This window comes from Rattus rattus, chromosome 8 (assembly GCF_011064425.1).
Source record: "Rattus rattus isolate New Zealand chromosome 8, Rrattus_CSIRO_v1, whole genome shotgun sequence".
NCBI lineage: Eukaryota > Metazoa > Chordata > Mammalia > Rodentia > Muridae > Rattus > Rattus rattus.
In genome coordinates this window covers 69,840,455-69,856,014 of record NC_046161.1, presented here as the reverse complement: position 1 = coordinate 69,856,014, position 15,560 = coordinate 69,840,455, and the positions used below count along the sequence as shown (strand labels likewise).

The 15,560-nt window shown below is 43.2% G+C and overlaps 1 protein-coding gene across 1 annotated transcript in view; it reads left to right on the top strand.

Moving 5' to 3' along the window:
* The window catches only part of Tmod2 (tropomodulin 2), a 38,196-nt gene extending 36,657 nt beyond the window's left edge, over positions 1–1,539 (top strand). The window contains exon 10 of the mRNA XM_032909791.1: positions 1,002–1,539. Within this exon, the coding sequence (XP_032765682.1) occupies positions 1,002–1,036 (35 nt within the window). The 3' untranslated portion in view covers positions 1,037–1,539. The remainder of the gene's footprint in view (positions 1–1,001) is intronic.
* The last annotated feature ends 14,021 nt before the right edge of the window (positions 1,540–15,560 follow it).

Sequence of the window (15,560 nt, the reverse complement as noted above, 5' to 3'; positions counted from 1 at the left end):
TACTACCGAGCCATCTCTCCAGCTCCCAAAGCAGACAATCTCGACAGCACCTTTGATTCCCAGTGTTGGTTTGAAGGAACCTCAATCTCAGATTTCGCCTGTGATCCAAAACCACCCTTTGTTTTTTTAAGACCAATATTTAGGATTTTGTTCATTTGTTTTGAGACAGAACCATGTTGTATATCCTAAGCTGTCCTGGAACTCAACTATGTAGCCCAGGCTAGCCTCCAATCCTCGATTCTCCTGCCTCAGCCTCCAGAGTACTATGATTGCAGATGTACTCCATCACACCTAGGACTTGAAAGTTTTTAAACAGGATGAGCTTTAGAGAATCAGAGCTTCTGTTTGTAGAAGCTTGGTCTCCCAGCTACGATCAGAGATGCCGGGCGTGGCTGTGTTCCCCTGGGCACGTCACAAAGGCCAGTTGGTGACTGAACTGCACAGAAGCTAAGAGGATGCCCTGGGTGTGAGTTCTCATGAAAATAGTTAGCAGTTCACTACTCTCCTTGCCTGATTACTCCACAGACACATGGAGACGTTCTCACATTCACGTTGCCAGGCAGAGGCAACTTTATTTAAATGTGAATTCCTCCACATGCTAGATTACCCTTGCCATTTCCGTTTATTACCACAGTTCACGGAATGTTGGAACTTGAGATGATTTATGCCCTCGGGCGTGTGGCACAGAGCTTTCTGGGATGGATACAGTCCTCTAGAACAGCGGTTCTCAACCTGTGGATCACAACCCCACAGGGGTCACATATCACATACCCCGCATAGCAGATGGTATCAGATATTTACACTGCCATTCGTAACAGCAGCCAAATTACAGTTATGATGTAGCAATAAAGCAGTTTTACAGTTGGGGGTCAGCACAACAGGAGGAACTCTATTACAGGGTCGCCGCACTGGGAAGGCTGAGAACTGCTGCTCTAGAGTGATTGTAAAGAATATCCCTTTCTTCCATTTGTCTTTCTCAATTTTCTCTTTCTCCTACCTAGTTCGCAAGAAGAGAGTTGAAGGAGACAGGAGGTAAACCTCCACTAAAAGAGGTGACGTCTCACCATGCGGCCATCCAGAAAAACATACACACAATCCTCCTCTTCTCCACGGGACCATTCTGTCTAAGGCTGTTCGTTTCCGTTAACCATATCCGTCATAATTGTAACTGTCACTCTTTTTTTAGCGCTACTTGTTTATCCAAGGTTCTGAAGTGTGTGTAGCAGTCTGCCTCGCTCCTGGACACGCTTGGTGGCTTGCACAAGTAGGGTGATACAGATCTTAAGACAGTGACAATACTGGAGATGATCTTAGCCACTTTCCTATTGGGTTGTCTCGCTTTCTTACGTGAACCTTTTTTAATCATGGAAAGGGACTTAGTGTGTAGCATGCATTTGTCACTGATTGCACAGTGGAAGCCTATCTCTGTTTACACGCATGGCTTCAAACTAGGCTTGAGTTCATGAGAAGTGTGTGTGACTGACCACACAAGAAGTTAGTATTGCCAGTCTTTCACAAATTCTCCGTTAATTCCAGAAAAAAAAAGTGTCTCTACATGCACGTGTCCAGCTGATAGATGGTCAGTGGGATCTCCTTAGAAAGCACTTTAACGTAGCACTAGCAAAGGGACTGTTTAGTACCCCACGATTTATTAATAACTCACACACTTACTTTTATTGACTATTAAACATGAGTTAAATATATTTGTTTAGGTGTGTGGTACTGAGAACTGTACCCGGGGCCCTGTGCATGCTGGGCAAGCACTCTACTCCTCAGCTCCATCCCCAGCTCGAGTTATATTTAAAATGATTCTCTAAAAGGCAACTATTCACAAAGCCATTGAAAGACTTCCCAGGTATGATGGGAAATTTTTTTCTTTTTTTTCTTTTTCTTTTTCTTCTCTTTTTCTTTTTTCTTTTTTTCGGAGCTGGGGACTGAACTCAGGGCCTTGCGCTTGCTAGGCAAGCGCTCTACCACTGAGCTAAATCCCCAACCCCGATGGGAAATTTTTAAATTTTTTCTAAAAGAAAATTTCAAAATGGTACATTCCCAAGTAAAACAACTATAACAGCGTCTTAGGGGCAAGAGAAATGACTCAGCCGTTAAAAGTGCTTGCTACTTTTCCAGAGGACCGGAGTTCAGTTTCAGCACCCGGGTCAAGCAGCTAACAATAGTGTGTAACTCCATCTTCTGAGGGATGTGGTGCCTCCAGCCTCTGAGGGCATCCACACATATGTGTACTTACCACCCCCATGTCATACACATGATTAAAAATAGACTTAAAAGATATGGCGCCTTAATCAAAGTTTCTGGTACACAGTGAATTTGACAGTGAATTAAATGAATTTGACAAATTTTTTTTTTTTTTTTTCAGAGCTGGGGACCGAATCCAGGGCCTTGCGCTCGCTAGGCAAGCGCTCTACCACAGAGCTAAATCCCCAACCCCGAATTTGACAAATTTTAAAAGCGATTGTTGGTTCACCTTCAGCATAACCAGATCACCAGATAAACTGGGGGGCATTGTGGTTAATTATGTAGATTTTTTTTGTCACATGCAATTGCTTCTTTGCCTTTTGGCTTAAAATCAAGTGTTGATTTTTGTCATATGTCACAGTAAATCCAGTCATTTGCCAACATTAGGTTAAAATGAATTGTCAGTTGCTCAGGTATTTGTCACCTCGAAGACAAAGCCCGTGAGGACACGACCAAAGTGATCTGAAGTGATTGATCTCTTAGTATAACAACAGGACAGTGTAATGAAAACTTAAGGTAACAAAGATGGAAATTTTTGGCCCCAAAAACTTGCTTCTCTCTCCTGTCATAGATAATCAGCTCGTGTCAGACACTGTCAGGTGCTGTGCTAGCTGCCCTTCTCACTGCTGCCACTAAATACCTGACAAAAGGAACATAAGGAAAAGGGGGTTCATCTTGGCTCTCGGTTTTAGGGCGCCACCTACTGTGGCAGAGAAGAATGGCAGCGGGAGCACGAGGCGGTCAGTCACATCGCAGTCACAGACAGGAAGCAGAGAGAGAGGAATGTTGAGGCTCAGCCCACTTCCTCCTTTTCCTCCTTTTTATTTAGTCTGGAGTTTCAGCCTATGGGATGGTGCTCCCGACACTCAGGGTGAGTCCTCTCTCCTTGGTTAAATTTCTCCGGTAGCACCCCAAGTGATTCCAAATCCCATCAAGTTGACAATGAAGATAACTGTCCTAGCATCTCCTGTCCTTCCCTTTCCTCTCTTTTCATTACACAGTACCCCTCCTGTTCCCCTTCTCTCTATGTCTCTAAGTCAGTGGTTCTCAACCTGTGGGTCACAATCCCTTTGAGGGTTGAATAACCCTTTCATAGGGGTCACTTAAGAGCATCAGAAAACACAAATATTTACATTACGATTCAAAACAGTAGTAAAATTACAGTCATGAAGTAGCAATGAGATACTTTGCTGGTTGGGTGGGAGTCACCCCAACATGAGGAACTGTATTAAAAGCAGTAAGAAGGTTGAGAACCACTGCTCTAAGTCCTATATAATGGTGATTACCTCTTATGCTGTTGATAGAACAAAAGAAGTTGCTGTCCCTAACAGTTGGGACAGCTGGTCCCGATCCTGTATATTTTAGTTACTGGGGGTTCCTGAGGTGCTTGGTAGCAGTAAAACAATTTAATGGGAAACTAACAGACTGGAAAGCACTTGGAGTCAGGAACCTTAAAAAAAAAAAACAAAAAAACTGGACACTTGGAGGGAGAAACTGGACACTTACTGTGCTATAAATACCCACCACAGCCAAAGCAAAAATTCCCTGACACATCTCATTTTCTTGGCTCATTTTTATGCTCCTCAGGACATAATAAGTATGGTATTCTGACATTTTTTGAGTCATCCCCCAAGTTCTTTAGCTTAATACTTTATCTTCCTGTCAATCTGAAAGCATATTTGTTTTGTCTTATTCCTTAATCTGATTTTTCCTTCCTTCTCACCCACTTGGGTGTGGTATTGGAGCCCGTTTGTATAGGTTTGCTGGTTGTTTGGTTTTCAAGAATTCTTTGAATTATTGCTCAAAATAGCCCTATTAAAAATTAAAGTGTGGTAGGACACCCCAGTGATCCTAGCACTTGGAGTGAAAGCAAGATCAGTGTTGGCTACATAGGAAGTGTGAACCCAGCCCTCTCCCTGAGACCCCAGTGCACACTCCCTCAACCAAAACATGTTAAGTGACATGTACTTACAGTTAAATCGACTATAGTAAAGGCAGAACTATGTTCTTGATATTATTTACGTATGTTTCACCTATGAGGGATAAATACCACCGTGTTGTGCTATGTGGCACAGGTTTTCCCCGCTCTGTCAGCATTAACCTTTTGGCCATGGTGAGAAGAGTCCTTGGGAATTAGCAATGAGTAAGAAACCGGCTCCTTTCTTCCCTCTAGATTGTTGGCTGATAAGCAGTCATCAGTTCTACCTGGGTGAAATGTGTAGGTTGTATTTTAATCAGAATTTTTGGTTACTCTGTTGCCAAAGGAAGGATGCTAACTGCCCTTCCTCTCTCTCAGCCATAGACTTCTTTAAGAGCACAATCCCTTAACAAGCTTCCTTTCCCCTTTTTCATTCCCTCTCTTGCCTTCATTCCTAAGAAACCCTGACCCTGCAAATTACCGTCTACAGCCCCGTATTGTGGAGAGTGGGACTGCAGTTGTTGGCACACCCTGGCAAAAAAGCAAGAAAAAAAAATCAGATTTAGATTTTAGCTATTCCTTTTTACAAGGCGTTATTAATACGATTAAGATTGTAGAACATCATTTTTAAAATCATGCTGCTTTTAGCTTATGAATTTGTAAGATTATTACTAGTCAGCTGTTTTACCATGGGTTTTTAAGTAGCATGTAAAGTGTCATCTCCATCAGCATTTACATTTTGAAGGTAACGACTAGAAGATAAAGTGTACATCTTGGGGAAATCCATCAAATCATTTAATTAGATGAGGACTTCACCTCCCACCTGCCCAGAGTGGGCCGTTAGTTTCATCCTGATGAGACGTCATATGTGTAAATGATTTTTATAAGTATCTATTCCACTAGCTAGTGTGTTGAGCTGTTTGCTAAGGCCTGACTAGCTGCTTGGAGGGAGCTCGTGTTTGCCTAAGCCTGCTCCCCTTTATAGTTGCACAGGCCCGTAAGTGACAAGTCACTCACCTGAACTTGACGCGAAGGCTCCTGTTGCTGATGTCGTCATGTCGCCTGCAAGTGGATGGCTTTTAGGAGATAATTCGTCAAGTCTAGAAATGCTAAGTAGCCTAGCAGTACAGTGTACGTGCATCTCTCTGGCTGCCTCATGTGGGCAGCAGAAGCTTCTTCGTCCTTATCAGCATGATCAAATCCCTTGATTGCGTTCTCTCTCTCTCTCTCTCTCTCTCTCTCTCTCTCTCTCTCTCTCTCTCTCTGTGTGTGTGTGTGTGTGTGTGTGTGTGTGTGTGTGTGTGTGTGTGTTGTCAGATATCTAACTAGGTATTTGGCTACATCTGGACAACTGATTGAAGGGGAGGCTCTCTCCCCAGCTCCACTCCCCTTCCCCTTTAGAGCTGCCGCAGACTGGGGTTCATGGGAAATGACCCCAGAATCTGCAGTTTCTGTCACCCACCACCACATTTCACAGTTGTGTGGAGGATGACTCTTGGAGAAGTCACTGGATTATTCCCCAAGAGATATTCCTATATGCCTAACGTGTGACTCATTCCATACTTAACATCCATCAGCGCCCTTCTTCCACCTCTGTAGGACACACTGTATATAGACATTTTGTACACAGAGATCACCAAATACTGTTGTGAGGTATTTGGCTGCATGTGGACCATGGATGGACGGGACCATGCCTCCCTTGCTCCTCTCAGGGTTGTTGGGGGCCCAGGTTAGAGAATCACGTGCCTGGAGGGGCAGGGGCTGCTCACCCATCTTTCTGCACACAGCTCATCTTTCAGTAGAAGCTCATTCCCATGTTGAAGCTCAAAAATTATCACAGTGCCTGTACTCTCGGAGCCAGCCTTCTTAAAGTTAGACTGGCGTACCAGACCATAAACAGCTGCCTCTCTTCCATCCAGAGGTGTGGCCCCTGGTGGGCACCAGCATTATGGAAGCCACTGCTTTCTGAATAACTGCCACATTTCTCACAAGTATGGATTTGGTGTGAAAGCGTCAGCAGGCTCTCATGCTCAGACAGTCCTGGAGAGTGGGTAAAAGTGTTTGAACAGACTTCCTTTTTCATGCCTGACAAGTATTCTGCTCTCTCCTCGATACTTTGAAGGAGGCAAGAAACCTAATTCTGAACTGAGAAGTTTACGCCTGTTTTAGGGTTGGGATGACAGGGTGTCTTTTTGGAAGGTGGTTACTGGAGAGTCGTGGCTTCTCAGTTCCCACACCCTGCTCCTCCGTTCTCACTTAAAAGACTGAAAGGCACTTAAAGGAAAAGTATGAAAACATTGTAAACATCAGGGTGGTCCCACTGGGTAAATTATTGAGCCGTCTTTTGGAACTAACTGGCCAGAGAAAAGTGCCCAGAACCTCGGTGTTCATTCTTTCCTTGCTCCCCAGTTCTAGGTCTGACTGTACTTAACACAGTGGCTCGAGATCCTTTCAAAGGAAAAGGGTTGGGGACTTATATATTTACATTAGTTTAATGGCAGAGCCCAGTGCCGCTCACTCCTCTTAACTGCCTGCCCTTCAATCTGACAGCAATGACTGAACCGTCACTGGATACCTGAGTGATGGGTTGCAAATTTTAAGTCTGTATCCTGGGTTCTGTCCTAGAAATAGGACAGAGAATAGAATCAGAAGTGAGGCCTAGCTAGGACACGCTGTTGACTTGGAAAAGGTGAAGGGGAGAACACGAAGTCAAGGACAGAAAAGAGGAACTAGCTAATTAGGCTTGATTGGCTGTGTCTTGTGGCAGTTGTTCGGAGCATGTTGGCTCAGCTGGTTGGTATGGTGGATGGGTACCATACCAACAGATTTGCAGGCTAAATCCCAATTCCATTACCAACACTTAGCAGGTGTATGATCATGGGCAATTCACTTAATTGCCTGACAATTATAGACTATATGGGGGACAAGCACCAGAAATGGAATCAGGTGACCTAAACACTTGACTCCACGCTTTCTTAGCTGGGGGACTTTGGGGAAGCCACTTGCTCTCTCAAGCCTGAAGCTCCCCAGCTGTTAAATGGGAACAATATCTTCACTAACTACCTCACAGAGTCGTAATGAGAAATAATCAGATAATTGGACGAAGACAACATAGAAAGTAGAAAGCACGGCACAGAAGTACATGGCTTTAGTCAGTCACTAATGTTCCCCTCTGCCTCTTAGTCTGTTTTGTTCTGACCAATCGTTCATCTTTTGGAGTAGGGCAAGAAGTATGGGTACTGTGTAGGGGACTAGAATTATTATAATTTACACATAGAAATGAGAGATGGTTGATGGGGCGGTGGGTGTTATATTTCATGATACAAGTGATAGGTCATTTTTCCTGAGTCAATTTGACCCACTTTATAAAGTGTTGGAGAGAAACTTAGTAAGGCAATGATGTGCTTGCCCAGTATGCACAAAGTCCTGGATTTGATCGCCACCACTGGATAGATAAACTGGGCATGGTGGCACTAGCCTGTAATCCCAGCACTCAAAAGTTGGAGGCAGGAGGATCAACTGCTCGAATTCATCCCTGGCCACATAGTGAATTTGAGACCAGCCTGGACTACATGAGACCCTGTCCCAAAAACTTAAAAGCTCCTTAGGAAGTGGTCACAATCCTTGTAGAGACTGGACCCAAGAAGAGAACTCAAACAGTTACTAAGAATTCAGGCAAGAGTGCTACCGCCTTCCTGTCATCACTAAAAGAGGTGGAGGCTAAGCAATAAAGGCATCTCCAGCAACCTTGGAGAGCGTCTCCTAGGGACTCCAAGAGTGTTCATGCCTAGCATCTGTGTACTGGGTGTGTACTAGCGCTGGCACTGGAGGGGAGAAAGCTCTCTGGGGCTGCAGCTACCTATCACCAGCAACTCAGCCCTTGTCAGTTCTTTATTTTGGCCAAGAAAAGCATTGGAGCCTGGCCTCACAGGGATGGGGTCCCATCAGTCCTTGTCTCCTTGCCATCTAATAAGGGGCCTTGTACATAGTAGATGCTTACTCCGTGTTGCTTGCTCTGCATTGTCCTCCAGCACTACAGAATTATACTCTGTTTACAACCATGCGAAAGAGCTATATAGACATACAGACACACACAAACACACACACACACACACACACACACACACACACACACACACACTTAATTATACCAGTGTAGATGCCAGCTCTCCGACCTTGGGCCATCTATCTTATGTTCGTTTCATCTACAAAACAGTACATTCTCTAAAGTCCCTCCTAGATCCCAAACACTACAAGCCTGTGATTCTGAACATGGATGGGTAATGTATCTGCCCCAGCTCCTGCTCTCTCCAGTAACATCCTGCAGACAGCTGCTTGGTCCTTCTCAGCAGCATCTGATGACATCAGAGTTACTGTGGTGGAGCAGTCTCATCAGAAATGCTACTTCAGGGCTAGGAAGGTAGCTCAATGGTAGAGCGTTTCCTGACACGTGGGTTCAGTTCTCAGCACTACAAAATAATAATCATAATCATAGTCATAATAAAAACCTTAAAAGTCTTTGAATACTTCCTTCAAAAACAGAAAGGATATTCTTAACATATCTAATATCTTTCTCCTTAGAATCAGAGAGAAAGAAGGGGAAGAAATACAAAAGAAGAAAGTGACCAGGATAGGTTTTTGTTGGCTTGTATTTTGTGTCTGTGTATTTGCATTTCCACACACATTGATTGCATGCCAGGAGACAATCAAACATGCATTGTGTGTTGCAAGAAACTGGCCCAGGATTTAAACTTCTATGGACACCATCTAGATGTGGATAGGCAGAAATTGGCCAAGCAGAGAAAGGAGATGGATACAAAGTACACTTCCTGAGTAATTTTACTTTGGTACCAAATGCTAGCCATGACAATCTTTATTTAAATTATTCTAAGCCAGGCACGGCAGTGTCCACCTGTGATCCCTGCACTTGGGAGGTGCAGGAGCAGTGTCAGATGTTCAAGGTCATCCTCCGAGGCATAGCAAATTGAAGACCAGCTTGGGATACACAAAACTTTGTCTTACTTTTTAAAATAAATATATAAATAAAATAATTTGTATCCCTGCTACTTTCTTTTTAAGACCAAAACTATATACATGAAGAAGCATATTTATATTTTAAGTAAGCCTTTATCTTAATCTTGCTTCATGTTTTTCAGAAAACAAGCAGCATTTTTTTCATTGCACATAAAAATGTAAAATTCTTGCATGCCACCAGTCCTAATGGCTTACGAGTTCTATGCCTGTCAAGTGTGACCTCATGTGTATTGTTACCTATATCCTGTTGAAGAGACTAAGGGACATAATATTCTTGTAAACTTGTAAACTTTGTTGATAACATTTGTTTACTTGAGCAGATACTGAAAAGCCACAAGGCTTTATTTTTCGTTTGATATTTTTGATCAAAGCTAGATGATTGGTTAATTCACTAGGGACCTAAAGACTAACTTGCCTTTTAAATGTGAAGTTGAACATCTTGAAAAGTGCGAGACAAAAAAAATGTATAGAGTGTAAACTAATTTTATCCTCATAATAAGGAACCCTATTGGGCCAAAAGGGTGTAATTTTGGGCCCTTTGGGATTAGCCACCCAGAACTAATGTTAAGCTAAATATAAACTGTTTTAATTAACCAATATCTTTCTGCTTTCAAAGATGTCATGTGTTCACTTGTGTCTGGAATGTTAGCTGTAAATTAAAATGTAAAAAGAGGTGGGGAGGGGGGATGTCAATAAACTTAACTTTAAATGTAAACGCCTGGTTCCTGGCTACTCTAAGACAGTATCTCTTCAAAATAAATGTCTGACACTATGTTCTTACTTTCCGGGAGAACATTTGAAACAAAAAAAGAATAATGACTTCCTAATACAAAGAAGACAAAGTACACCCACTGCTCCCAAAGGAGAAATGGAAACATTGAAACCAAAAGGTTCACTTGTGGTTACACAGTGGAAGTTTGTTAGAATTGAGAGCAGGAATACAGAGAATTATATGCAGCTGTGTATACCCTCGGCCAACTAACACTAAACCAAATTTCTGAATAAAGATTTGACCTGGAATAGCAGGGAAACTAAACTTGCTGAGTTCTGGCTCAGCTCGGTGATCCCTAAATTTCATTGTTTAGACTGGTGACAGTCTGAGACACAGAGGGCCTGGATCTGGTTTCTTTCCTTGCTGTCGCACACCTCCATGAAGAAATACATTGCTTTATTGTTTTGCCTAAAGAACTCTCCTTTTCAGGAACCAGGGATGTAGTTTGGTTGGTAAATCAGAGGAAGCCTTGGGTTCCATCCCAGTACCACATAAAACCCTGTGTGATGGTGTGTACAAGTTAGCCTGACATTCAGAAGGGACAAGGACGATATTAGCTACATAGTGAGTTCGAGACCAGTCTGGGCCACATGAAACCTTGTCCCTTTGAATCTGTGGCTAAATTTGTCTATATTTGCTGTTTCCTAGATACCAGCTTTTGGATTTGGCACTCCACCCTTAGTTGATCCCTTGACTTGCAGATCTCTGGTGTTTGGACTTTGTTAAGGAAATGTCACCTCTTTTCTGGAGTCAATAGTTCGGTCTTTTTCTAGGACTAGAAGAAATGGTAGCCCATACCCTGTCTTCCTTCTTCGGCAACCATCCTAGAAACTCATTATTTTGTATGCTAATAAAAAAAAGAAACATGAAGACCTGTAGTCTCTAGCAAGTATTCCTTATGCCCAAGCCTCAGTGGGGACCAGATGAATAGGTGATTAAATAAGTTGGTTTAGGCAGTAGATGATGGAAGGGAAGCACACAAGTCCACACATATGAAAGTAGGAAGGGGGTCCTATATACTTTAGAAACCCGAGTTTATCAAGCCCAAGCAAGTTTCAGAAAACTGTATTATCCAATATAATAATGGCTTGTAACTGCCAGATGGAGAATGGTTTTGGTTCTTGGTCCTCTGGCATTTGCAGAAATCTGTATCAGTTGCACCTCTAGAAGAGCCATGATAGAGCAGGGGTGCAGGGGAAGTCAACTTCAGCTGCTGAATATTGGAGGGACAAGAGTAACAAATGGCATTTGAGTCATGTGGAAAAACATGAGGAGTCACTTAGCAAGTAGACGTGGGGTAACGGAAAGGGGCATTTCAGGCCAAAGAGTTTTCTGGAAACCTTTCCATAAACATGTGCATACCAGCCACGGTGCTGATCTTCCCCCTGATTTCTACATCTCTATACTTTAACTGACTCCAAGGCCCCAGAATGAAATCCTTTCTTCTAGTTTTTTGGTGTACAGTTCAAATTTCTGTAGCTGTCTTGCAAATTGTGTCCTTCAAAACTGCTCGAGTGTGAGGGAAGCAGTCTCCTGTAGGGACCTTTTCACAATGAGCAAACTGCAGCTGGTATCATTTGCTTGTGATGACTCAGTACGGCACAGGCTTTATGAGGTGCTCTGGCCGGAGGCAGAAAGATAACACTAATGAGGGCTTCCAATGCAGAAGTAGGATTGTAGTATCCTCTTATCAATCACTTTCACTCTGCCCTGTGTGTGTGTGTGTGTGTGTGTGTGTGCTCGTGAGCGTGTGCATGTGTGTGTGTGCCAAGGAACAATGTTGAATACCCCTCAGATACCATTTCTTTCTTTTCTTTTTTTTTTTTTTTTTTTTTTTTGGAGGTATCTGTGGGGGTGCAGGGAGGGTTTGAAACAGGCTCTGTTTCAAACTGTGTAACCCTGGCTGTCCTAGAACTCACTCTTTAGAGCAGGCTGGTCTTGAACTCAAGGGATCCTCCTGCCTCTGACTCCTGAGTGCTGGAGGTGTTCTCCCCCACTGCTCACCAAATGTCATCTTTAAAAATAAAAAGAATGAAAGAGGAAAGGAAGAAAAGATTTATTTACATGTATTACATGTGCCTGAATGTGTATGTACAGCATATATGTGCAAGTGCCTGTGGAGGCCAGAAGAGGGCATTGGGTCCTCTGCTCTTAACCACTAAACCACTTCTCCAGCCCTTCATGCCTACTGATGCCTGCCCTGGAGCTCACTGAGTCGGCTAGGCTGGCTGGCCAGAGAGCCCAAAGCCTGATGACCTGAGTTAAATCCCCAGAATGATGGAAGGAGAGAAGAACCCAGCTTCTTTTTTTCAGAACAGAATAACCAAGCTTTTAGTTAGAGTGAATACAGAAAGAACTGTCAAAGGAGCAAGATGTGTGGTGTTTGACAGCAATTCTGGGATCTGAGAAGTGAGATCAGGAGTTCAAGGCCAGCCTCAGCTATGTAATGCATTTGAGGCTACTCTGAGCTACGTAAGACCTTCTCTCAAAAAATGACATACAAGAGCTGGAGAGATGGCTCAGCGGTTGAGAGCACTGACTGCTCTTCCAGAGGTCCTGAGTTCAAATCCCAGCAACCACATGGTGGCTCACAACCATCTGTAATGGGGATCTCTTCTGGTGTGTCTGAAGACAGCTACAGTGTATTCATATATAAAATAAATAAGATAAATCTTTTTTAAAAATGACATACAAAATGGGCTGAAGTTAAGAAAATGGCTCAGTGGTTGGGGATTTAGCTCAGTGGTAGCAAGGCCCTGGGTTCGGTCCCCAGCTCCGAAAAAAAAAAAAAAAAAAAAAAAAAAAAAATGGCTCAGTAGTTAAGAACATGTACTATTCTTGCAGGGCATGGGTCCAGTTCCCAGCACCCATATTTGGCAGCTCCCAAGTGCCTATAACTCCAGTTCTAGGGAATCCACAATCCTCTTCAGGCACCTGTACATATGGTGCACATAAACACGTGTAAGCACACATACATAAACATCAACAGTAAATCAGTTTTTGTTTTGTTTTATTTTTAAATATCATACACATGAACTGTCAAAGAATCCAAATTATCTATCCATTCAAAATGCTGTCTCTTCTGGAATTTCTTGGAGCAGTTTTTTCATGCTCTTTAAGCCTGGCCACAGATTATAGTATTTTAAAGGATTTGATGAGATCTAGGAGATATGTCAGTCTAACCGGCAGTTAGAACATAGGCTAGAATTTGAGTATGTGCTTCATTTCCAGATCTATAATTAGTAACTGGCCATTTGACTTTACGCAAATTAACTTTCTCAATTCTTCATCTTTTATTACCACGTTTAAAACCCGAGGATATTAATTCTCTCTTTATAGGGTTCAAAGTTCCATGAGATATTACATATGGCCAATGCTTGGTATGTATTGGATAATCAATAAATATTAATTGAATTTGAGCACTGCAAGAAAATTCTTTCAGAAACAAGCTCCTGGATATTTTAATTTAGAAGAGATTTCCCTTAGCCAGGTAGGTGGGGGGAGGCTGAGAGAGATTTCTTTGTGGCCAGCCTGGTCTAATAAGGAGTGTCAGGGCAGCCAGACTATGTAGCAAGACCTCGTCTCAAATGAATAAACATATGGAGAGAGAGAGAGAGAGAGAGAGAGAGAGAGAGAGAGAGAGAGAGAGAGAGATTTTCCAGATCATTACTGATATTCAGTGAGTGTCAGTTGCACAAAATTCCAGAGTGTTTACTTAACCAGGGGTACTCCCGCCCTGAGAGGAAGAAATAGATGCCAGAAATAGATGCCAGGAGAAACTAACCATTGGGTGACTCCCTATTCTGGGTGTAGCTGGAATGTACCTCAAGCATCCTCTCCAGTCCTCTTCCAAGCTGCTTTTTTATTTTTATTATTATTATTTTTTTTTTGGTTCCTTTTTTCGGAGCTGGGGACCGAACCCAGGGCCTTGCGCTTCCTAGGCAAGCGCTCTACCACTGAGCTAAATCCCCAACCCCCCAAGCTGCTTTTTTAAAAAGTTATCAAGATAGAACACTATTCCTGCCCATGCTGATGCCCACACTGATGCTGATGCCCACACTGATTCCCATCCTGATGCCCATCCCGTGTGTCCATGCTGCTGCTCACTCTGATGCCCACACTCATGCTCACATTGATGCCCATGCTGATGATGACATCACACAGGACATCATTAAACAGTCTTCCGAGGCCACCTTCCCCTCTCTAACTCCATCTCCTCCTTTCCTTTCTTTGAGTAGTTGTTCCTGCTGTTTACTCTTACTCGAATTAGCCCAGTCCCCCTGCCTGTTGTAGAACATGAAGTTAGGATGGAAGGATGGGGCACGTGCTCTCTTCCAAGCAGTTAGAAACTGCATCTGTTAAAAAGCACCGACCTGCTTGGACCCATAAGATAACTAACTAACAGCAGGGTAACACCTAGAGTCTCTGCTTTCATTTTGTGTCTGCCTTCCTGTTTGGGGTTGCCTAGTTACCCCTGCGTGCAGGCATACTCACCATTCAAGGACTTATCTCATTGCCCCTCCAAGATAAAGGCATAAAAATAAAGTAACAGAGACATCTTATAGTCAGCTTTTACAATTACTCCCAAAGACTCCTGGGGAAACCTCGCATTCCGTGAAACTTGCTAGTTACCTTCCAGATGAGAGCATCCCATCCAGGGTGGGGAGGTTGCATTTTGGAGCATGAGCAGTTAATCTTCTGAGAATGACAGTGCCCTTTCAGGCAAAAGGGACTCTTTGGACCAACTTGCAGAACCAGACTGAAAGAATGACCAGTCAGGACACATCGTGACCAAGATTACTCAATTATACATACAAGAATGCTTCCTGCCCCAGTTCTTCTGCTTAAACTGAAGCTCACATGGGCTTATTGACTCCTTTATCTGATCCTTACCTAGGTGTGGGCATTAATGAAATCTATCTCTGCTTCTCACCTTTACTCCCCTGTTTATGTTAGAAGCACCGCACCCTGGTGCGATTTATGACATTTTCTGCCATAAATTGGAAAAAAACCCTCGCGTAGTCCAGACTGGCCTTGAACTAAGTATGCAAGTGGCTGATAAACTTCTGATACACCTCCCTCTGTTTCAAGTACTGGGATCTGGGATTACAAGCATGTAACACCACATCCAATTTATACATTGTTTGGAATTAAATCTTGGGCTTTGTATGTGTTTGAGTAAGCACCCTACCAACTGAATTACAGTCCCAGTCCCTTAGCTTTTATCTGTCTTCCCTGGAAAGTTTGAAAGGCTGATATCATGCTTTCTCATTAATTACCAAGGGAATAAGAAAAACCTTGCTCTGTGTATATTATGTGTCTTTTTACAAAAGGCCCACCATGCAAAAAGGAGACCTATTACCAAAACAAAAGCCTCTAGAAAGGCTTTCTACCTTCCAGAGGGTCGCGGGCAGGAATATACAGGAGCAGAAAGCATTTTTCTCGGCCTAGTCTTGTTATCTGTAGCCTGTTATAACACCCTTCCCATTGTAAAGGACCAGGTCCATATGTATGGAGCCGCGCCCTTCTCCCTCGAACTACAACTCCCAGCATGCATTCTGCCCCAAGAGTACGCACGCGCAT